Consider the following 24,620-nt stretch of genomic DNA (forward strand, 5'->3'; position numbering starts at 1 on the left):
GTACTGCTACAAAGCTTACAAAAGCAAACCTAATGTCCCCTGTTTTACCAAGTTACTACTTCAGAAAATGAATCCTGTAGAGGATAAAAGTGCTTTAAAAGCAGTTCACTGAAGGACATCCTGGACTTTAGAACAGATTACTCAACAGCAAAATATATCACCACTATTTATTTTTATTCACAAGCAGCTATGTGCACTCTTTCTGAATTGTAATAGCAGATGAAAATATGTAAGTTGAGCCAGAGGAGATGTTTGAGAGAGGGTGGAGCAAGCAAGTAATAACATATGCATTCATTATTACAGAAAGTTAGGTAATAATTGTTACTTTTTGCCCACAAGCAAGGGGCTGCTTTTTTTTGTGTGGCAGTAAGCTTTGGTTGTCTATCTAAAAGCCAAACTCTGTCCCTTTGACATAGGCAGATGGCATATGAGGTATACTGTACAAGAATTTGAAGTATGATTACAAGGAGCAGTTGTCTTCTGCACTTTTCACACACAACTCTTGTCAACAACGTTGATGTATCCTCGGGCAAAAGGAATTAAGGCCTAGGCGCGTGCTCAGGGCTCCAGCTCCCAGAGTTATGTAATAACCGAATCTAACTTTCCATTAAAAACAACAAATCCTGGCCCTCTCGGTCGCAAAACCAGCAGAGCTGGAAACATTAAGTAAATCTCTGGTACTGGAGTAACTGACTCAGTGTATATACCACGCCTTCAGCTAAACCAGCGCAGCAGCACCCTCAGTGAATACCACGCTTCCATAACTTCACCGTGCGGCGCCCGCCGACGCGGTCGGGCCGAGCCAACTGACTCCCTCGGCCGGGGCCCTCAGGGGTTGGACTTCCTCCCTGTCACGCCTGTGGCTTTCATGAAACGCCGGGCGAGGACGGTTACCGTCCGCTGGAGCGGGCCCTTCCCCCCCCGGGAGGCCGCCCCGGCGATGGCGGGGAGCGGCAGAGCCGCCCTCAGCGCTGAGGCGAGAGGCCTCCGCGTGCTGCACCGCACCTTCCCTCCCAGCCCAGTCCCGCGGGCCGCCATTCGCCTCGCCCCGCCCGCCCCCCGCGGCGCAGCCAACAGGAAGCGCCGAACGGCATGAGTGACAAGCACCGACGACCAACGAGGAAGCACCTTATTGCTGTGTGGCTCAGGCTCCGGCGGTATAAAGGCGGCCACGCGTTAAGACTCTGGGCCGGAGAGTACGTGTCTCAGGGGGAGGAGAAGGTGGCGGCGGGGCCGGTGCGGAGCAGCCGAGCGCCGCTGGGAGGGGTGTCAGCTCCAGCGCCTGGGGGATTTTAATCCGATTCCGGCCGGCCCGGATTTTATTGCGAGCGGGTTTTAAAGTGAGTATGAGCGGGATGGCGGCGGAAAAGGGGGGAGGGGCGGGAGCGGACCGGATCAGACCGGCCCGGCGGGGGGAGCCGCCTGGCTGACCCGCGGGCCGCCTTCCTCTCTCACAGGCGCCTGTCGTCCCTCTCGCCTCTGCGGACGGGGCAGCATGTCCGAAGCGGAGCAGCAGTTGGCGGCCGCCACCGGCGCCACCCAGAACGGGCACGAAGCGGCCGAGAACGCCGGAGAGCAGCAGGCCGAGACCGGCGGCGCTCCGGCGGCGGCAGCGGCGGGCGCAGCGGCGGCGACGGCGGGAACGGCGGCGGCAGGAGCCGGCCCAGCGGCGGGAACAGCGGGGGCGGCCGCCAGCCAGAACGGAGCCGAAGGCGACCAGATCAACGCCAGCAAGAACGAGGAGGACGCGGGGTAAGTGCCGCGCCTCCCTCGGCGGGTTGAGGCGGGAGCAGGCCGCGTCCCCCCCTCCTTCTTCCCCCGCCATCCCCGGGCGCCATGTGCGGCGGCGGCGGCAAGGCCCCGGCGGCAGCGGAAGCCAGACGGGGTGGCTGGGGCGGTCGTGCGGGCCGGGCCCTGCTGCGGCCAGCGGGGGAGGGTGGCGGGCGGCCCCGGAGCGGAGGGATCGCGGGCGGTGAGGCGGCGGGCCCGCAGCGGCAGCGCGTCCTTTGTTCTGGAGCTGCCTTTTGTTGGCGCCATGTGGTGGCGGGGGGAGGGGCGGGCAGCGGGTTTGTTGCCGTCTCACGCTGTAAAATGGAAGGGGATTTACCTCGGCCGGCTTCGCCTCCCGCGTTTTTCCTCATCCTTTTCCCCCTTCCTGACGAAAGGAGCAGGTGGAAGGAGTTGTTTTCTCTCGGGGGGGGGGGGGGGGGGTGGGCTGCGCTGGTTCAAACTTTGTGGGGATCGCATGAGCCATCGCCACTGGCGTCCGTGTAAATGCGAACGCGTTTTGTGTAACGCATCTAAAAAAAAAATAATCCTAGCTTTGGAAGCTAGTCGGGGTAAGCTGTGTATTTTTGGAGGGAGTCAAGGAAAAACCGCATGATTGAGACGATGTGTGGTGTGTTTAAACCAGTAAGAGCGATTTTGGTGTACGTACTTGCAGCATTGTCAGAAAACAGCTTATCTCTCACGAGTGATTTCTGGAGGAGTCAGTGTAGTTTCGCTGTGTTTTGGTAGTGGCATCCTTGTGTACAAAAGAGCCATTTCTTTCCTATCGTAGTTCGTCTGTTGACGAATATATGTGCTCGACTTGAAAATTACCTGCCTGTTTCTTAAGGGGGTCTTTGTTATTCAAGCTACCCCGTGTATTTAATTGGAACTCCCTTTGTTATCCCTGGGCCCTGAACCAGAGGGTCAGATCCCTCAGATCGAGCAGAGAGCTGAAGCCACAGTAGCGTAATAAAATTTGGCTGTAAGGGAAGGAGTAGAACTTGCACAAGTTTCCTTTAAGCTGGGGCCGGATGTACCTTTTGCAGACACTAGAAGAATTGAGAACCATGTCTTTTAGCTACGTGCGAATTTTCTTTTTACCTTTTTAGTATTCTGTCCTGCAAAGTGGGTGATACTCTTTCCTTTTCTTGCATAGGAGGTGACAAGTTTCAGCCCCAAATCCGTGTGAAATAAAACTCCTAAGAAAAGCAGTTATTTAGTGGGGTTGACCTATGTGGAAGACTTAACGCTGTGCTAAACCAAGAGCTGTCCAAGGCAGAGTTCAGCATACTGATGTTAGAGTGTTTTGTTAAGAGCTGAAACATGCTTTCATTTAGCAGCACTAACACACTTGGGAGGAAAAAAAGAGTCTATAAGAGTGCAATTGCCCAGCTTATGTGGGTTCTGAAGGCAAAGCCAAATACTAAGAATTTGGTCTTAATTTCAATGGCTCTCTATTGTGTTATTTAGATACATGTAGGTATCAATCATTCCAATTAGAAAACAAAGGACTGTAAATTACAAAATGTAGTATTTAACTACTGTGGTAAGAGGTGAATATAGCATGTGGCAATATATTTGTGTGCACCACTGCCCCAACCTGATGGCATAAAGCAGCTAAAGCTGCCTCCAGACAAATTCCTGTCATCTCCCAACCATTGAATCTCTCTTAAGCATTAAGTCAATGATGACAGGGTATGCTATAGAAAACCACTGTCAGTTTGTACAGATTGTAGCAGTCATGTTTGGTCAGTAAGCTGTTGTGATGAGGGGTCTGTCATGTTACCTTTCTTTCAGCTGTTGTTGAAAGGCTTAGTAAACTTTGTAAGGCCTTTTCTGTAAGGCTCTATTGCAATGGCTGTAAGAAGCACACACACAAACTTTACTTGGACCCTATGTATCATGCTGCACTTGTTAAAAGTGCACAGCTTGATCTTCTGAAAAAATAAAGGTTTAGCCTACAAAAGATATGGTTTCATCCAGTTTAAGGAAAAAAAACATAGCGCCTGCAGTTTCTTTTTCCTCATGTTGCCTTTTGAACATAAGTGGAGGCTAGTTTTAGCAAATAAAAGTTACACATAAACACCAAAAGACGATTTTATTTAGGCATAGTCTAGTTTCTAAAGTGCTGCTAGCTTCTAGTGCCAAATCTAGGCTGCTCTAAACAGAGTAATAACAACTTTAACTGCCTTAGTCTATAGTTAGATAAAGAGGCTCAAATGCTTTTAAAAGCTTAGTTTGTTACCTTGGAAACTCTGAAAATAGAAAATACAGCCACATTATTAATATTTTAATTTGAAGCGAGGCATTTGAAAAGTGCCTTATTGACTGATCGGAGTTTTGTTTGGTAGCTTCACTTCTGTATTGCGCTTCACTAGGATTTAGTTCTTTGAGATGCTTCAGGGGATGTTTTGTGTGGGAAAGTGGGCAGGAAATACTGTATTGGCCTTTCATGAAAGAAAGACTAACAGTGGAGATACTCCTTTAGTACTGATGAAGACAGAACTAGATTCAGTAACTAAGCAGGAACAAGTGCACAACATAGTAGTTAAGACAGGTCCAAAGTCCCATCTGTTGTGTGTGACTGTTCTTGGAGGTTGTAGATACCTGGTTTAAATTTTGTAGATCCTTTTTAGGACTAAAATTATTACAGCCATTTGTACAAATCCCAAAAGACCTCAAGTACTTTGTCTTTGATTCCTTATTCTATCCTGAATGCTTTCAAAGCAGTAGGAATGATCCTAGATTCTTTCCAAAAACCGAGTTGGCAGTATTTGATAATCAATACTACTTTGTTGCAAATAACAGAATATTGTTGAAAGAATGTAAGTTACTGGCAAGGAATATTTCAGATTATGTTCAAAGAACATGTGTTATTGGCAAGGAATATTTTAGGTGATTTATTGCTGTTTCTTATATCCTGTAATAAACTTCAGGGTGCATTGTGTCATTCCCTCAAAAAGAGGGGGGAGAAGCCCACCCTTGTGCATGCCCATCCATCCCATAGTGTTACTAGCTTTTGACAAGATGCAAAACTGTTTAACTTTCAACAGTTGGTCCTGTTTCTGACAATGCTGCTGAGGTGTGTACCACTGTGAGCATCTTGCTGCGTGTGCTTTTCTGTAATACTTCCTGAATCTAAATGGCTCTTTATATCTCTGACATTTCAGGAAGATGTTTGTTGGTGGCCTCAGTTGGGATACAAGCAAAAAAGACTTGAAAGATTACTTCACCAAATTTGGTGAGGTAACCGACTGTACGATAAAGATGGACCCTAACACAGGAAGATCCAGAGGCTTTGGATTTATTCTCTTCAAAGAGCCTGGGAGCGTTGAAAAGGTGAATTTAAGCTTCATATACTAGATTTTTAACATGTAGGGGAAACTTTGCAGCTGGAGTTAATCCTATCAAACTATCTTTCAGGTTCTGGAACAGAAAGAACACAGGCTAGATGGGCGACTAATTGACCCCAAGAAGGCCATGGCAATGAAAAAGGATCCAGTGAAGAAGATTTTTGTTGGTGGACTAAACCCAGAAGCCACAGAAGAGAAAATCAGGGAATACTTTGGAGAGTTTGGAGAGGTGTGTAATGTTCTCTTAGTGAACACTAAAATGGTTGCTATTTAATTTACTAATAATTTGCAAGCTGCAAATTAAATTAACTTCAGATGTATCAAGCCTTCTGTAACTGATCCAGAGGTTTCTCATCTTGAGAGCAAGGAAGGCACCCACTGGACTAGATGCTTCCATTGCTACTTAGATACCCTTGCCTTTAACTCAAACCATTTTATCTGATGTTAAGATTGTTTTTAGGAGTTATAAAATTGAAACCTCTGGTCTGAAAGACAATATTAATATAGAAAGAACATTGCAACTTTGGTGTTGCATAATACGCATAGGTGCATAATACTTACTTTCTGTTTTACTGTCCTAAATGCCGTGCATTTAAGTGTTCTCCTAAAATACAAGTCTGAAAACAGTATTTCATGTCTTCAGATTGAAGCAATTGAACTTCCAATGGATCCAAAGACCAACAAAAGGAGGGGGTTTGTGTTCATCACTTTCAAGGAAGAGGATCCAGTGAAGAAGGTTCTGGAGAAGAAATTCCATAACGTCAGTGGAAGCAAGGTAGAAACTTTGACTTGTAAATTTTTGTCCAATTCATTAAGTATAATACCACTACATCTACAATCTGAAAATAATTTTGTAGACCTGTAATTTCAAGGTACCCAAATTACAATAAGAACTTGCAATTTACCGCAGGGGTTTTGTGGTGTGTTTTTTTTTTTTCGGCTACTGAAATTCTTTGCCAGTATTTGGGGCTTTAATACTTGCTGTGTTTTAGGGGCTTTTGTATGTAAAATGTCTAATTGCATTCATTAAATACATATGGAGAACCTGGCTTAATTATGTATCAGTCTAGCAATATAAGCCATTTCTACAGATACATACTTATTTTCAGCATAGAGCACTTGCTTAAATTAAAGGCTTACAGTCATGAACTTTGTAAGCAGCTGCTTGAAACTGGCTCTGCCTGACACGGGGGCAACTTCTGGTGTCTTCTCTTAGAAGCCCCCTTCTGCAGCCCTCCCTGGTACCAAAACCTTGGGTCATGTAAACTCAATACAAAGAACCACAGAATAATGGCAACTTGTACCTGGTCATCTGGTTTTGTGAACCACTGTTAAAGTGGTGTGAGGTGCTCTGAACCAGCTGTGACAGTGTTCATCTGTGGGAATAACTAATAGAGGCTCATGTGTTAAGCTAATGAGAAAAGGACTAGAGGCAAATGATGTGTGCTGGCTGGAGGTGTCCCTTTTCCCTTGCTCTGTGGCCAGCGTTGACCATATGCTAACTTCAAAGCCCTGTTAGATCTGGTCATACTGTCTGATACAGTGACTTAAATTGTGTGTAGTTTAAGAGTGATCTTGACAGCATGGAATAAACTCTGGCAAACCTAATGTGCCGGTAGTTGTCAAGACACTGTAGTTAGTGATAAAGTTTGTTTTCAGGAGAGAAGAATTCTTATGTGCAAAGGGAGCTGAGAAATCCCATCTATCTGGTGTATCATAACTATGGCTTGTTTTTGTGTCAGAGTGATAATAAAAAGAGCAGGTTACCTTAAAGCTCCTGTGTGAAGAATTCCAAGCCAGGCTTGCTCAGGTGCTGCTATCACAGGGAGTTGTTCCTTTTGCAGTAGCAGTAACTTCCACCTCAAACTGCACAGATTCAGGAACTAGGAAGCTGGCTGACAGCTTGAACTGCAGTTTGGGAACCTGTCTTGGAAATGTCATTTCTGGTTTTGTTTAGCTGTTCTTAGTATTTGATAAGTGATGATTTCAAGTGTTGGTAAGTCTACATTACAGTCCAACACAGATGCTCAGTATATATAGGGTGTACTAAGGCTACCAGGAAAACTCATTCTGGTGCATTTCTCAGAGCCTTGTTCATTCAGTGCAGCTCAGGTGGAGTGGTCCAGTAGCAACAGCCTTGTCTTAGAGGTTGTGTCAGGATGGAGGGCAGCCCTGTGGCTCCTACAGGAGCAGTGGCTATGCTGAGGTGGCCTCAGCACCTCTTCCATGGGGGAGCTGATAGTAGAGAATAGGCAGTATTAAAATACTCTGAAAGGAGTGGCCTGCTTTGTATGGCCGGTAATGATTAACCATTCTCTTCCGTGGGGAAGTTTGTGGTAGGGAATTGGCAGTATAAAACTCTGAAGGCAGTGGCCTGCTTTGAATGGCCAGCAGTGACTTACCTTTGTCTAGGTGGCATAACAAATCAGATATTTCTGGATGTGCATTAGTCCTGGTCACATAATGGAGCAGAGCATGTACACCTCCTTTGCCTCTAGAGTAACCTCTGATATTCGTAGGTGGTTAGGTTGGGTGCTGCTGCTATAAGACAGTATACACACTCTTCCTTGTTTTTTATTTTCAGTGCGAGATTAAGGTAGCACAGCCAAAAGAAGTATACCAGCAGCAACAGTTCAGTAGTGGTGGAGGAAGAGGTAGCTATGGAGGAAGAGGCAGAGGTGGAAGAGGCGGCGGTAAGTACTACATGCACTACTTTAGTATGGACACATTCTAAGTAAGTTGTGTGTACTAAAATGGGATTTTGTGGATGGTTTTCCCTTCTATAGCTCAAAGTCAAAATTGGAATCAAGGTTATGGCAATTACTGGAACCAGGGTTATGGGAATCAAGGATACGGCTATCAGCAAGGTTATGGTGGCTATGGAGGCTATGATTATTCAGGATATGGGTATTATGGATATGGACCAGGCTATGATTACAGTAAGTAAAGAGAACTGTATTGGGTATAAGCAAGCGTAACTAATTAGCAGTTTAATGCATTTGTTCTCTTGTTCATAGGTCAAGGCAGTGCAAATTATGGGAAGACACCAAGACGTGGTGGTCATCAGAATAACTACAAGCCATATTGATCAAACTTATTCAGGTATGCAGTGGCATGGTCTCTTTTGGAAAATGACTGCATAGGTTTTGTATACAATGCTGTAGATGGATATTTCAGTTCTGTACCAAATTTAACTTTACAATAAATTTCTATGGCCTGTTAAATGTGCATCTTACTTGGAAGAGCTCCCTGGAAATGTTTTACATGTTTAATACTTACAGATAACTAGTTGTCTAGACAGTGTGGTGTGTAAATTTCAGCCTTGCTGAAGATATTAATTAATGATTTTATTAATAGGTTAAACTGAAACTGATTTTGAGGGTCTGCTTAAAGCTGCAGCTCTGCATCTAGGGACTGCCTCTTGGAGTTAACTATGGACTCTGCATTACTCCAGTTGTACAGAATGAGATGCATCTTAGGGAACCAGTGTCACTTTCCACCTTTTTATTTTGTATTGTTTTTGTGTCATACATTTCCTGTAATGGAAGTGTTAATTTTACTGTACTTTTTGGTACCTTTTTGGAATCTAATGTATTGTAAGGTATTTTACATGTGTTCTGATTCACCATGACATGGATATTGAAGCTATCCTAGCTTTTGAAATAAAAAAGGCGTAATCTAGTGTCTTGTGCCATTCTTCAGCTTATGTATTAGTAAAATGCCAGCATACTGTTCCCAGAATTTAGTTCATGGCAGTACCTTGATAGATGGAGAGTTGTGCTTAAATGTTTTTAATCTTAAAACTAGAAGGCTGGTGGTAGTTGTGCTCACGTGCAGTTAAGTGGTGGCTGGAAACCGCAGTCACTTCTGTCTGGAGGTTATGGAGGAGAACTCGGGCAGAAAGCCCCCGCTGTTGTGGAGGCTGTGCTGGTGGCTCATGTTGTAGACAAGCACAGAGGCTCAGCGTAACAACTCTGTTAGTGTCTGTGTTGTAGGGCTCTGCTAGGGGAAGCCAGAGGCATAGGTTTCAGCTAGGGCTTGGGAGTCTAGACAGCATGGTAGGAGGAAGCTAGGAGGTGTGCGAGAAGGTAGCTGCACTTTCTGCATGTTTCACTGTTTTGAATCTGAGACTTCTCCTACAAGTTCTTGAAAGACAGGTTAGACAGACATGAAATTACCAATGCAAAATCTGAATATTTGCAGCCTTTTTGTGTATCAAAAAAAGGCTAAAGAAATTCCACTGAAGTTGTGGGAGGAAAAACAACAGCTGCCTCTAAAGAGGCAGCTCTCTTCCTAGAGATGAGTGACCAGCTAGAAATACGCTCTCCCTTTTTGACTGGTTTACCACTAAGGCAATAACTACCATGTGATTTGCCTGTCTTGCTGCAGAATAGCCCGAATCTCAGATTTACAAATAAGTTGCAAGTGCTGCTGCACAAAAGTAAATTTCTAATCTTTGTTGCAGTAATCAGTTTTGATTTTTACTTTCCTTTTAAAGCTAAAACATGACAACTTTTTATTCTAATAAATTCTATTTGAACAAATGGGAACCAGAAGTGGAATCAAACCAAGTAACTAAAGCAAGACATAAACAGATGTTACTAGTGACCTTTTTGGTTTTTTTTTAACAAGGGGTACAGCTATTCTGGCAGGGACTACAATATGCTGCTCCCTGCTGGCTGCCCTTGGAAAGAGAAACTTGCTGTAAACTTAGAAGTCTGTAAGACTTTTCTGGGGTTAAGTGGAAATCTTTAGTATAAATAGTTGAATCAGATTTTACATCCGATGATAGTTTTTAAATTTCCAGTCTTTACAGCTTGAGTATGCAACCTGATGCCCAACTTACTTGCAAATATAAAAAACCCTGCAGACCACTGAAACAAATGAGTACAGTATTTAAAGGTATTACTGTCTCAAGATTTAAAATTGAAATGCTTTACTCTGCATACTATTACTTGTTTTCTTATGAAATAAGGGGTAGCAGAATATTTTTCTAGTAAACAGTTTGCCTTCCAACAGGGAATTGGCATAGTATCAGGACCATATTGCTGCAGTACTTCTGGCTAGTGTCTTGTTTGTTAGCTGGCTGTTATGTTGGTGTGTTTTGGAAGTAGGTTCTTGGGTCATGCTTTCTTGACAGGTGATGTGGCCTTAAGCAGAAATTGAGGATACTGGTACTTAAATGCAGAGCTGGCTTTCCCTTTCTTCTTTGCATGGAAAGTTTGTGATACAAAGAACATGTAATTGCCTGGTGAAAGCAAGGGCTTGTACACAAGGTTGTTGCTTATGGCTGTAACGTACTCTCAATTTACTAATCCTGCTTGGATATTTCTTGAGGACAGAATATTTTGTAAGAACTGGTTTGGGAGCTATGGCCCTCAGCTGTCTGTTCCTCATGCATTTGATGTTATGAATTTGGGACTGAAGTTTTTGACTTGATCTGGTCACTGAGACCTTTTGTTGAATATAGGGCTACTAGCAACCTTGTTATGAATCTGGCTACTGAAACTGGTCAGAGACTGGGTGTACTGGCAGCTAGAATAGCATTTGCATAGGTAGCAGCAGATACTAAAAGAAAGAGAACCCCTTGGCTCATCTTAAGTTTCAAAAAGTCATAACCTTTAAAGAGCACGAATTTAGAAAATGTAGTTTATAGTAGCTACTAGAAATATATTCCTTTATAATCAAGTTTAGATATGCTGTTTTAAATAAAAGCCAATTCCACACTTCTGCCAGAGTTGAAACGAGTTCTTGTAAAATTTATTTCTCCTAAAGTTTTTAGTAATAACAAGATAACTGAAATTAACAAAATCTAAGGTAACTTATCTGGTCCCAAGACATGCTAGGATGAAGATTAAATGTGCATTATTATAGTAGAATAATGTTTCTTAGTAGTAGATCTTGAACGTTGTTTGAAACCTATGGAAAGAAAATAATGTTATGTTTGGGTTTTTTTTGTAAAAGCATCATTAAAAGCAATTACTTCATTGCCTCATTTTCGCTTACATTATATGTAAGTGTCATACTAGTACTGTACTTAGGAGGCTTTTTACATTCTTGGTTTCCTGTAGAAAATAAAGACATTTTTCTTGCTTACTTTAGATTGCAGAGAAGCACATTAAGTCATTAGGTCTCTTAAGTTAAACTGGCACTGTTGAGTAATCTTTTTGTTCTCAAGAATAAGTAGTACAAACAGCTGTATGTCTTTCCATTAACTTGCTAAATAAAATGTTAACACATTTTTCTTGTGCCTGCTATACTAATATTGCACTGAACCAAAACCATGTTTCTGCTCAGCTCAGGGCCATAGCGCTGTGAATCTAGTATGGTGGTCAAGCCCACCGACGATTACATTAGGTTCATTCCTATCTGGGTGCCTAGGGTTTTACTGGGCACTTAGTTAAAAACCACTTGGTTGTCTTTAGTCAGAGTAGGCTGAATAAAACACTAAAGTGTATCAAAGGGTGGTGGTATCAAGGTGTTAAGTGTACACTGTGATCATGAGCTTGTGGCAAAATGAGTTGGAGCAAGCTATAGAGGGACCTCAACAGATAGTAAGGTTTGCAAGGCTTGGAAGACTTAACAGGACTCAGTCTTACTAATTCCTACAAACATCTGAGGATAAGGGTAAAATGGTGCTTAAGCATGAGATAACAGCCATGAACCTGAAATGATCCTATGTAGTAGTCAGAAATGCTCAAGAGAACATTTGACTTTGAAGTAGTATTGCCTTCTGTTAAGTAAAACAGGAGCTATAGTAGTAAGAGTACTGTTTATAGCTCTTCATAAAGCTTTTAGCATAAGTGGAGGGTCTCAAATTGTGACATGCAGTATGTACAGTGCTTCTGCCCTTAAGGGCAGTTAAGGGGAGACTTGCTGAGAAGTAGTTACGCAGCTGCAACAACTTCTGTCTGGAGACCTAAGGCACTGAGCAGCTAGCTATGTTTTTGTCTTGGTGTGCCTGTCATTTGCATGCCAAGGGTTAAACCCTTACTCTTGCAGCTTCCCAGGCAGGCATAGCATGCTCTAGTGGTAGGCATGTCTGGGACAGCTTGGATCTAGCTTGCAAACAAATGAATACATATAGTGATACTAGAAGTGTCAGACTCTGATAGAAGGTAGCTGTGAATGCTAGAGGTGTGCAAGTCTCGTCCATGCACTTAGATTGCCAGAAATTCCTGCAAGCTAATTTCAAGTAAAATAATCTCTGAGGAAACTTGGTTCTGCTCTATTGCTGATGACAGTGCCTGTGAAGTTATATTTAGGAACCCTGGCTTTTAAATAGTAAAGGGTGAATGTAAATAAATACCTGGCTCAGGTAGAACAAGTTGATGTTTTCTCTTGGTTCAGACATTGTTTTTCCATATCTGGAGAGAGAAAAAGTAACAATTTAGCAAGACTTTGAGGCAAGTTTTGGGACTAACTTGGTTGAATACTGAGTGTATAGAAGATGTATAAAAAGCTGAAGTGGGAAATGCATACAGATTATGGTTGTCAGGAATGAAATCTGGACAGCATTTACCAGTCCCTCTTGTTCAGATAAGTAAACAACCTCTGCCAAAGCGAAGCTATTTTAAAAGGCATATGCATTTGTAGAGTAAATAGTTTTGTTAGAGAATTTAAAAACAATAATTTAGAAGGGAAGGCTAAACTTGCATTGACTAAGACTAATTTTGTCTGTATTACCTGTTAGTAGTTTGTCAATTGTGTCCACAACAAATTTTGCATCCTCCTTGTTGAAGCACATTGGGGGCTTGAATTTAAGCACATTTCTTCCTGGCCCATCTGTACTCAGCAGAATATATTCTTCCTTAAGTCTGGAAAGAGCAATAACAAAGACTTATGTTAACCTTTGCATGTAGTTCAGAAAAATCTACAAGCATCAGCATGCAGGCTGCCCACACAATGCCTTTCTGCACTGAGGGGGTTTCTTTATTGGCCAGTTGGCTATATTTTAACAACTGTTGAGTGGCAAGGTTACTTTGTAATCACGTGCTTGCCTTACACATGGAGGACCTACATGATTATTGTCCCTTGTACCTTGTTATTAGATACTCAGCTTCTGCTGTGGCTGGGGTCCTTTCTGCTTGGTCCTTGATTAAGTCCACTCCAATGAACAAGCCAGAACCCCTTTAAAAGAAACAAAAATAGTCAATCTGTGTCAGAACAAGGAACTGCAAGGGAACTAAGAATTTGAGAAGGGTTTTTGTGAGATCAGAACTTTACTGCATGAGAATTGCTGATGTTTGTTGTGTAGTAACAGAAAAGGTGTTGCTGTTCCGAAGAAATGGGGTAATACAGTATCTGCTCAGAATAGTAGTAAAGGACATGTTAAACGTATTTTCCGTCCAGTTCATTAATTCTGTTCTTTGTGCATTTGAAGTAAGAGTTCAAACAGGAAAGAATTTTAGCAACTAATAAAGCAGTAGTGGCCTAGAGTGGCAAAATATATCAGACTTTTCATAAGCTCAATTTTGTTTTAATGCAGTGTAGAGCAAGCTGCTGATTTTTGCTGAAAACACAGATTTCATGAATTTCTTAAAACCACATCAGTTGGATAGAGCTTTTTGTGACTGGACCAAACAAAAAGCAGCTGAAAATGTAAATAAGGCACTGATACCTGACATCACCGATGATGGGGTGCTTGATTTTCTGCTCCTTGAGTAGCTTCATCAAGAAGTTTCCTACTTCTGTGGCATGAGCCTGAAGGTGTTCTTTCTCAATCACATCTAACACAGCTAATCCGATTGCACATGAAACAGGGTTTCCTCCAAACTGAGTTCAGGAAAGGAACATGCATAGCCATGGAAAAGGGAAAAAAAGATGGAATCTTGGTCACTGAATGCGTAGCGTCAGTGTTATAATGAGCATACTGCTGTTTCTATCAGTAAAAAGCCAGTAATAACGAAGTTACATACTAGAAAGACACAAATAATATAAACCATAACTGTGTGGGTGATACAAGATTAATAAAAAACATTGCATGATTATGTAATTTTAATAATGCTCTTAGAGTCCTGTAGAGAAGGAGTGTTTGGGCAGCTTTTTACTTACTGTATTAAAATACTCCACTCCTGTGGCTGCAAATGCTTCTGCGATTTCTTTTGTTGTTGCTACACAGGCAAGAGGGTGCCCATTTCCTATTGGTTTCCCCATAGTGACAATGTCAGGTATAAAATCCTCTCCCTGAAGCTGGAATGCCCAAAAATGCTTGCCGACCCTGCCAAAGCCAACTTGAATTTCATCAGTAATAAATATACCTCCTGCTTTGTGCACATGCCTGTAACATAACAGATTTTATTGTCTCTTAAGAGGAAACAGAACATAATATTGACTGTTTAAAAACATGCAGAAAGCATTACTTAGCAAACTTCCAGGAAATAAACTTGTTCAGGCCTATATTCTATATCACGTTTAAAAATAGGTCTTTGCCATACAAAGTTTACATTCTAACATGAAGGCATAGGCCATTTCCTGCCTATCAAGCTATATGTTACAGCAGGCAGAGAAATACTCTATCTTCTATACGTAGCAAATGTATTAAATTCAAAGAGTTAAGATAATGAATGACCACTTACTCTGCAACCTTCTGAAAATAGCCTGCTGGGGGAATGATCTGACCACCCACGCTTGGCAGGGATTCAGCAAAAAATGCAGCAATCTGAAACATAAGTAACACAAAATGTTTTGAACCCAGTAGAGAAAGTTGGGGAAACCATGTTAACAATTAGCAAGCTCTTTGTCATTAGATGGTTCTTGCATGATTACCTGATCTTTGATTTTTGCCAAGTCCATACCACTTAGCTCAGTAATCCTGAATGGCATTAACAATCAGCCATGCTCATTTCTAAGGCAAGACAAATGGGCAAGGAAACCACTTTTTACCTTTCTGCCTCTCGTATGTGCTTGCTCAATAATATTTTTCACTTCATTAGCATAGGCTGTTACTGAATCTTCATGGTCTTCTCTATAAAGTCCTCTGTATGTGTCCGGAACAGGAGCCTATGCAAAGGAACAGTATCCTTCATTCAGTGTATCATAAACAAGACTTCATTAAATTTACAAGTAGTTGATAGTTACAGGGTGAAGTACATACCACGTGGACCCATTCCTTTTGTCCTTCTAGATTTCTGAATTTATAGGGGCTTATGTCAATCAAGGATGTCAGATGTCCATGGTAAGCACTTAAAAAACAATTAGCAGAGCTAAACAGTAATTTCCTTAGTATCAAAGAGTTCTTTAGGATTAGCATTACTGATAGCTAAAGAGTATCTAGGCTCTGTCACTTGGTGGGAATACAGTCACTTAAGCTAAGAACAGCTCTGTGATTTCTATCAATTAGCTTAGTAGTACTTGGATTATTTTTTTTGCACATCTTTCTTGACTATAAGGGATGCAGAGGGACAATTCTCTTTGTCACTGGTTTACCTGCGCCACTGACTAGAATCAGAGCAGTGTAAGGCATAAGCAGTATTGCAAGATTGCAGAACAACTGGAAGGGACGTGTCTGGCCTACTTGGGAATAACCTCCAATGATGGAGCTTCCAGTCTCTCTGGGCATCCCATTCTAATTTTTGACTACCTTTCACAGTAAACGTTTTTCTCTTATGTCTCATCAGAATTCCTCGGGTTTCAACTTAACATCTCTTGTCTCTCTTCCTGTCATGATATATCTTCAGGCCTGGCTCCTCCTTTTCCGCGCCTTCCCCTTAGTTGTAGTTGCAGTAAGGTGTTCCCTCTAGCCGTCTCTTGCAGCTGAACAAATCCAGTTTTCTTAACATCTCAGGCCTGTGGCTCCCAACCCACTATGGCAGGCCACTGCTGGCCTCCTTCCAGTAGGTTGTCTACTGTGTACTGGAGAGCCCAATCTGGCCATAGTTCTCTGGGCTGGTCTCACAAATACTGAACAGAGGGAAAAATTAATTCCCTCAACTTCCTGATTACAGCCTTCCTATTACAACGGGTTTTCAGAAATACTTTGACCACAGACCAAAACTGAGCCTTGTACCCCACAGTAGATAAAACTGCCAATATACTTACTGGTCTAAAACTATAACATCTTCATGTTTTGTATACTGTCGTGCCAATCTTAAGGCGAGATCGTTAGCTTCAGATCTGCAATTGAAAAAATTGATAAGTGTTTCATTGTAGATATATGAGTCTTGAAATTCTGATTTCCCTTGCAATCCAATTTGTGTCTGCAGAGAACAGACAGAACTCAATGCACAGTACCAACAGATCCCTTACTAATCAGCACTCATTAAGTAGGACTGTTCAGCAGAACAGAATCCCTCTTAAAAAGCTGAAGTACAGAAACTGCTTTTGAAGCAGTTCCTTTTTTTTTTTTTCTTTAAAGCTGTAGTTTGCTTGGAAATACACCCTCCCCCCCAGCAGAAATACACATTGTTACACATATTTAGATAATAAAGTAATTCCACCTTCAGAAGACAAGTCATAGAAGCTAACACAGTAAATATTTATGTAATGTTTTATAGTCCAAAGCCTTATAAACAGAATTAAACCCCTTCGTAAATAAAGCACTAGTTTAGTTTACAAATAGCTTGCTAAACGTGAACTTCAGAGTCGTAGAAGTTCTAAAATGGACACAATTTCTTCAAAACCAAAAACCCCAAACCACTTTTTTGTCATATATAGCCACCCATGCCAGATCATGCAGTGACTGGTGATAAAGCATTACAATTGTCTGCATGTAACTGGTGAAAACGCAATATAAGTTATGATACACCCAACTTACCCAGAATTCAAAAAATAAAAGATGCATAACTTCTCGGGTAGCGTTTGTGAAAGTCTCCCCGCATAATCAACCAAGTTGTCATGAAGATAACGAGAATTTGTATTTAACAATTGATTTTGTTCATGGGCTGCTTTTACTATATCAGGGTGACAATGGCCAACTGCAAGAGAGTGTGGAGAGAGGTTTGAGAGTTCTTCTGTATCGTGCGTGGTGTTCATTCACATACTAACATAACACATTTCTCTGCTAGTACAGAGCTATTATCACTAATGATCGTATTTCATCAGTGGGGCATAAATGATATTGTCAGCAGAAGACAATACCAGTACACCTTGCAAGGTTTCTCTAAAAACTTTCTTTTCCCCCCTCAAAAAGTTGGAAGTTGGCTGCTACTGTACTTTAAATTTAGTAATTAATACTGGAAATTGATATGCTAAAAAAAAAAAGTGTCTATTTGGATTTAGACATTTAAATAATTCAGGGATTTGGGAATGCGTAGATAAGCTATACTACCAAAGAATTATTAACCCTGCTAGAATGTTAGTGGCAGTGCTGACTGGTTAAGAGTGATCTCAAATACTACAAGAACGCAGCAGCTACTTCATAATACACAAATAAGGCACTACTTCGCAGTGGTCCTGCAACTCTACCCTTAGCAGTAACTTCTACAAACAAAACAAAGCGTCAAACCATTTGTTAGGGTTTGGTCCTTTACTTGAGCTTTTATGGAGAAAAAAATCTGTAAGCGTTAGACAGGTATGTTTCTAGGAAAACAGAACAGGAAACACATCTGGAAAGCACAGTCATGCACCCAGAAATTCAAACTGAACCGTAATTTCCCAAACTATGGGCTTCAGAGAGGTTTCCTCCACTTTTCCAATTAAACAAGCCCTCCTCCCAGCACAATGCAAAAGTGGTAGAAAGTACTGATTGTTCCTTGTTCTGCTTAGGAAAACACAGTATCAAATAACATGACTTTTAACTTACCGTGAGCCACGTTGTTTATGCAGTCAAGGTATTGTCTTCCTTCCTCATCATACATATACTGGCCTTTGGCCTTTACAATCTTCACCGGGTCATGAGAAAAAAACAGCTTGCAAGAAGAGCTGTGGCAAGCACCAGAAAGGAAAATAAATCTTAGCGAATTCTAGAAGTCACAGAGTTTCTTCTGCTGGTAATATTTTCAGTTAATCAAGAGACAGACATTTCCCCAGTTTGCTGACATCCTACTTTGGGCCTTTAAAACAAAGGCTGGGGTGGGGCAGAGAACAGCCCTTGTACTCTGACTCAGTAGTCAAAGTTTGTTAACACTTACAGGGAAAAAACACACTCCAGAACTGAAAAATCCTTCACTAGGAATTAACCACAGCACACAGACAGGATTTACCACTATAGTTTTGTCCAGTCTTTACTGTTTCTTATTGGCCCCGCTCTTGACCCTTTGTGTTCTTGAAACCCTCTTCCATGTCTTTCTCTTACCGTGATTGTTTTTATTATATTCTCTCTAAGGTGCTGATTTTCCAGGTAGCACGGTGCGGGTGATTGTTACGTCTGTATAGAGCTTCCCTAACCTTAGCTGAAACCTTGAGTGACTTTATAAGGCTGAGTCTACTTAAGTGCGTTTGTTTTGTTTCAGTTTTTTTAAATAAATTGCCAAGCAAGTAAAATTAAAGCACGCGTCCGCCTAAGTAGGAGTTGCAGAGATTGGACTCTGAAGGGTAATGCCAAACTTTCACGCTTCATTTAGTAAAAGATTGCTTATACAAAAATAAAATAGTTCGACCATAAATACAAAATCATTGTCAAATGAACAGGAGACAATGAGGAGCTGCTTCCCTATCCCGCCCCTACAGGAATCCTGTACGTTCTGTGTGAGCTGGCAGTAGCATGGTAAAGCAGTCGGGTTTTTGGAAGTTTATCCTTGACTGTTGAACAGCAGCTGGTCTTTGTTCCCAGTGACAGAGCATGTCACTTATAAAAAGAGTAGGTTTCAGATCTATGTAATGGCACAATTCTAATTCTAGGATTTACTTCCAGCCCAACTTCTAGGTTCATAAAATACTTCCAGATTAAAGTAGCCGCGCTTTTGAATATATAAGGTAGAAGGTGAAAGCACTCCAAGGGTTAATAAATATACAGACTTCCGCTGCCATTCCTGGTAGCAGTCTACAGAATTAAAAGAGTTTTTGAGGTCAGCTGGAGCAACACAAGTGATCAGAAGTTTGGAACTGAGTCTCGTACTGATTCTATCAATCTAGGCAGACATACGTTGTTAATTCTGTTGCGGTTTTGGTGTCATAAAAAGTTTTTCTGAGACAGGCAGTGCTCCTGAGGTCAGCCAGAGCCCCTGCCTGCCCCAGCACTGCTGCGAGCTCAGCCCCACACGGGGCTCTCGGCTACGCTGACCGAAAGGGCTTTGTGAGCAGTTTAAGGTTTAAACGGGCACAACAGATACCGTACAGGTTTTACACTTCAGTTTCGTAGCCCCCCTCCTTAGGAAATGCTAATTAACCGGTAAAATCAGGCTTTGCACGCTAATGGCGCCGACTTTCCCCGCGATGTTACTGGTTTAAAACTAAAATCCTGGCGGAGGGAGGGGGGCGAAGGCCGTCGCTGCAGCCCCGGGGCCCCCGCCGCCACAGCTCGCCGCTGCCGACGTGCGGGGGGAGGCGTGCGGGAGGCGGCCGGCAGGGCGGCCCGACGGGGCCGGGGCAGGCAGCCCGGCGGTGGCGCTCCCCCGGGCCCGGTGTCCGGCGGTGCCTCCCCTCCCCTCCCCCTCCCCGTCCCTTACCCGATGCGCTGCCGCCGCAGGGCCAGGGTGTCCCGCCGGGACCGCTCCGCCGCCCTCACGGCCGCCATGGCCGCCTCGCGCCGCGCCGGGGAGGGGCCGCCGCGTGCCCGCCCCGCCCTGTGGCGCCCCCTGCCGGCGCGCGCCGCGCCCGCGGGACCGAGCGCGCGGCTGCGGGAAAAGGGCTTCGGTCGGGGTTCGGGAGAAGCCGCGTCTGCGCCGGCAGCACCGCCGCCCGGCCCCCCTCCCGAACACAGCCGTGGGCAGGCCGGGCTCAGAGCGAGCGGGGCAGTAACTCACCCGTGCGGTCGGCTCCTCCGGCTGTCAGGCTGGGCTCTTCACGCGCAGCTTCAGGAGCAGTGACTTCATCCCCGAGGTCCCACAGCGTCCTCCAGGGTCCCACCGGGCTGCTGGCAGCTCACGTGGAAACGGCACCCCACGGTGTTACTGGTGGTGGCGTACAGCCCCACAGCCCACTCGGTTATCCGGCATCTCGGAGATGACGGCGTGTTTTTGAGGGCCCTTCAGGGTCACTGTTACAGCTGTATCATAATACTCTCCCTTTTGAAATACTTGCACACCGAGGAAGTTTCTTTTGCTGTTGGAAATAATTTGAGGTGGTAGCCTAGGTGTTACAACTCTATTAATTCTTCAAAACATACTTCACTATTTAAGCAAAAGTAAAACCAAACTCTTTCTCTTGTGTTTGGTCAGGTCGGAGAGCTGGACCTGACTTAAGAGCCAGTCCTAGGATAGGCAATAGTGAGGATTAAAAGAGGAAATGCGATTGTCCGATCAGAACAGTCATTTCTCCATTTCTGTTTGATTGGAATTACTTAAAGAAAAATAGCAAGATAAAGAACCAGAAAGGATGTTCTGGGATGGGTTGAGTCCTCTGCCACTGCGGGTGTTGTATCCCGTAACTAAGTTCATAAACTCATCAAGTTTCATGCTAAAAGATGCCAGGTTTTCTTTCCAAGTACATGTTTACATTCTTTTAAGTTAAAGTGGCATCTGCTAAGAAGACTCTAGAAAATGGAGCCGACCCTTTTAAAATGACACACTTGGAAGACTTCTTTGCTGACTAGACATAGCCACCGATAATTATCTCTAGTTGCAGTTATTTGATAAACGCGGGAGCAATTTAAATTTAGTGTAATATAGAAAATCCAAAACCAGATTGCTATGCACTTAAAGGTAGATTAAACTTAGGAAGCCAAACTCGGTTGTTGCATAGAAGTCAGGTTTTAAGTAACAAAAGAGAGTGGAGGAAAATTTAATAATGGCTGTTAATCTTTATTTGAACTCTTGTCTGGTTAAGCTATTTAGTAGCTATTTATAACAACAACCTGAGCATTTACAATTTGGAAAGTTTATTCTTGGCTACAAATGCAGAGTTCAATTATACATATTCACACAACTGTAAAAGCAATCTGTACAGAGAGACCATTTTTTAAAATCTAGTCTTTGCTTTTATTACAGAAAGCACAAGAATAAAAATATTTTTGGAGGTCTCAGGCTAATGTACTGTCCATTACAGCTTTAAACTAGAAATACATGATGCAGTACTAATAATACTATTTTAACATGTTAAAACAATGGATAAGGAATACTGTTATTAATGCCTTCATTTTTAAAGTAGTTGTTCCCCAAAGAAATGAGTAAATAGGATACTTTTCATGGCACATACATGATTAAAAATGACAGAGTTTGCAAATAGAGATGTTAAAGTACATTTTCCGTATTTTTAATATCTATATATATTTCTTTTTAATGGTGATACATTTTATAGCGATTTAGTCAGCTTTGTATAAAATACCATGTAAATACATTCAAAACAAAACGTAAGTTTCGCAAAGTGTCCAAACTGCACAGACACGAATAGCCCTTTCTCTGAACAGCCTTCCTGGAGTGATGCAACCACTCGCGTAAATAAGGGACACTTGCATAACATGGGAGAGGATTAAGCCCTATCAGCATAATTTCAAAACAAATACGGACAGATAAAGCACATATTGCATATATTTTTCTAAACTGTATACAAATTAAGTTCAACTTTTAAATACCAGCAGGTATAGTTTCTCAAATTACATCGTTTCAGAAATGCTAGCCTACATGCCAGTTTGAAAATACTCCAAAGTAATTTAACGCAACAGAGCAGGTGGCTTTCAGTTTTGACTGTGGTATTTTGTGCCGAGCATTTATCATATTGCATATTTTTGATTGCTTTTTTAATAAACCAGAAAAAAGAACCCCAAATAGTAGTGCAAAAAGTTGCTACATTATAAATTGTCTATAAAACTGCACTCCATCTATGAGACTAACCAGCAAACACAACAGGACTCAAACTCTCATTCTGGCTGATGGCAACTTACTACCTCTCCTCTTAATTTCGAAATTCAGTGGGTAACGTGGGTGCTTTTGCTTTGCAATGTCCCAAGATTTTTTTATGTAATTACGGAAATGGAAGTTTGATAGGCACCCACCTATACTTAATTACATCATGTCAAATGCACTTTCAGATGCAGTGCTTAACAACGTATGAAAAAGCAGAAAGTGATATTAGTGTCATTTACGGATACTTGGGACATCTCCATTTTAATTTTCTGTTCGTTAATATCTACGTTATATAAGAAACCACACACAGACACACAAATGAGCTGACTGTTCCATGGAACTGCGCAACTATGAGGCAACTTCTACCAGAACTTAGCGAACAGGGATTGATTGTTGTCCTAAGACGTAGGAAAACCGCAAATGTTAATAATGCATTTCTTATTCCACTCTGTTGTCAATAATGCCACTTCTTATGCATTGAAAACTCATGTTTCCCAGCTTTCCTGTGGTTTTCCCCCCAGGCTCTCTACAGCAGTATAGAGTCACACAATCTATTAAGTCCTTTTTCCATTCATTTCTGAGTGACAGGTTTTCGGCACTTACTTTAGCTGCAGATTACACAATAGTTCGCCATCCCTTTTGTTGTGCCATCTAATGGTACACAAGCATATGGAAAAGTTCCAGTAGTTCACCTGGGGACACGAACTAAATGACTAGAAGTAATTTTTAGCTTACAAATGCAAATGATAATCAAGGAAACAGATTTTTTTACTCACTGGTTTGCTTCAGGCTGCGACAGATTCCCCAAAGCGGAGCTGTGAAGTATTTCAAACTGTACTAATTACGGTCAGGCTCACTGCAGTGCCAGAGACACAAGTAAAAGGCAGGTGACTCCAGTAAATGACAGTGAGACTGGACTAACTAGAGTGACCAGATGGTTTTGGTTTTTGTTTAAAATTGCTATTGCAAAAGGGTCCCAGAAATATTCTTAAATAAATGCTGTCCTGTGAGGTTGCCAAGGTCAGTATATGCCACAGTGATTGCCTTGGCATGCTAAAGTGTCTTAAACCTCCTGAAATCTATCCAAATATTTCACCTCTCACTTGAAAAATCTTCTTGGTTAAACGCCTGGAAGGCTGGCTGTGCTACTAAGCACGTCAGCAGATACTTCACAGGTAAAACTTAGGAGCTTTAAATGACATCAAGCAGTACCGAGGTTTAACTCCATCCTTGGGACACCTACTTGGGACACCCCCAGCTCTGCTACTGCAAGTGGGAACCAAAGTCACCGATCTGAATTCAGACAGATACCTACAGCATTTGTCCAGGATAAGTCATTTGGGACATTTAAATTTTTACATGTTTAACATTTCTTATTAATAGTTTTGCGCATCTTAAAAATAAATCCGTTATCTGTAAAGAAAATAATTCAAAGCTTCCATGCTCTAAAATTTAAAAATGGGAACTTGACAGGTAACCTACTACAGATAGATTTTATTTGTATAACTCTTTAAATTCTCTGGGCAACAATGGGACTGAAAAAAACCCCAAAAGTAGTGAGAATATGATGGTATTTCCCAAGAAAGAAGTAACAGATTTGGAAAAAAGATTAACGTTTCTATCTATGAGCTCCCAGGTTACAAATATCTATTCAAATCCTACAGTTACGCAAAAAGTGTGCTGTCAATTAAGGGACAGTGTCACAGCATAAAATTTACATAAAATTTGTTCTAGCATAAATTTTGTTTCTCTCAATCAAAAAAAGATCTCCTCTAGAGGGCAGCATTAAATCAGTGTTCAGTGACCAGGAAACCTAAGCTCTAATACTCCTTTTATAATACTTCTAAATTTACAGGCTAATAAGGCACAGTCCCATTGACCAAGGATTGTTATTTACCATTACGATAAAGCTGGAAATTTCTGGCATCTTAATATTTTAATGAAGATATACATTACAAATGGGTGAGTTCTTTCATCCTGGCCCAAGAGTCCGCTATATTTGGCTGATTGCAAAACCATGTGCTACCTATAAAAAAAATGCAGAGATTGATTCTGCGCTGTGGGCTGGCGAGATGGTAGACACTGCGGCTGGGGTCTGCGTGCCCAGTTGCACCAGCTGAAACGGGACACTGAGCTTGCACGGGGGGGGAAGGAAGAAAATAGCTAACTGGAACACAAGCTTTCTGGCATGAAAGCCTTGGTCATCATAAACATGCTTTCTGGGTTAGTAGGTTACTACAGCTATCTTAAAACCATGGGTAATGACCCCTGTCATTCTCCATGGATTACTTTTCATCGTTGCATAGGATGGCATGAACTGCTGAAACCTCACACGTGTTTCACTGCTTTGCTTAAAGATCTCAAATGCTGAATTTATGAAATTACAGAAGACAAAAGCTCACCTAAAAATGTCATCTATTAGTTTCCTAAAAAGAAAACACATCAGAAAGTCTCTTATCGTTAAAAGGAACATTCTTATTTTTAAATACGCGGGAAAATACTCCATACGGAAATAAATTTATCACCATTATATATACAGCAAGCGTTAGAAGCAGTGTATACAAGAAAGGCGACATCCCCCATGAGAATAAAACAAAGCATGTGGCAGTTGGTATTT

At 42.2% G+C, this 24,620-nt stretch overlaps 2 protein-coding genes across 19 annotated transcripts in view; one reads left to right on the plus strand and one right to left on the minus strand.

Moving 5' to 3' along the window:
- Positions 1-883: 883 nt before the first annotated feature.
- Positions 884-24,620, plus strand: part of HNRNPAB (heterogeneous nuclear ribonucleoprotein A/B) — a 30,824-nt gene continuing 7,087 nt past the window's right edge. For 4 of the 17 annotated variants that reach the window (XM_074604054.1, XM_074604051.1, XM_074604049.1 and 1 more), the window contains exons 1-8: positions 1,152-1,340; positions 1,458-1,752; positions 4,941-5,109; positions 5,194-5,352; positions 5,767-5,898; positions 7,708-7,816; positions 7,910-8,062; positions 8,141-8,225. In XM_074604054.1, the coding sequence (XP_074460155.1) occupies positions 1,496-1,752; positions 4,941-5,109; positions 5,194-5,352; positions 5,767-5,898; positions 7,708-7,816; positions 7,910-8,062; positions 8,141-8,211 (1,050 nt within the window). In that variant the 5' untranslated portion in view covers positions 1,152-1,340; positions 1,458-1,495 and the 3' untranslated portion in view covers positions 8,212-8,225. Of the gene's footprint in view, positions 1,341-1,457; positions 1,753-4,940; positions 5,110-5,193; positions 5,353-5,766; positions 5,899-7,707; positions 7,817-7,909; positions 8,063-8,140; positions 8,226-8,480; positions 8,806-24,620 lie in introns of those variants that run through there. The other 13 variants (XM_074604059.1, XM_074604056.1, XM_074604055.1 and 10 more) reach the window with 7 other exon arrangements.
- On the minus strand, positions 10,857-19,772 carry PHYKPL (5-phosphohydroxy-L-lysine phospho-lyase). Of its 2 annotated transcripts, none has more exons than XM_074604047.1 (13): positions 19,670-19,772; positions 17,866-17,984; positions 16,879-17,038; positions 16,164-16,238; positions 15,220-15,307; positions 15,009-15,125; positions 14,702-14,784; positions 14,178-14,403; positions 13,744-13,898; positions 13,164-13,253; positions 12,810-12,940; positions 12,433-12,490; positions 10,857-11,042 (listed from the first exon to the last, which is right to left on the minus strand). In XM_074604047.1, the coding sequence occupies exons 1-12, from the start codon at positions 19,735-19,737 to the stop codon at positions 12,438-12,440; spliced, it is 1,365 nt and encodes a 454-aa protein (XP_074460148.1). In that variant the 5' UTR covers positions 19,738-19,772; the 3' UTR covers positions 10,857-11,042; positions 12,433-12,437. The 2 variants fall into 2 exon arrangements, with proteins under 2 accessions (XP_074460148.1, XP_074460147.1); XM_074604046.1 differs by having other exon boundaries at positions 15,220-15,328.

The sequence above is a fragment of the Larus michahellis genome, chromosome 11 (assembly GCF_964199755.1).
Source record: "Larus michahellis chromosome 11, bLarMic1.1, whole genome shotgun sequence".
Lineage (NCBI taxonomy): Eukaryota > Metazoa > Chordata > Aves > Charadriiformes > Laridae > Larus > Larus michahellis.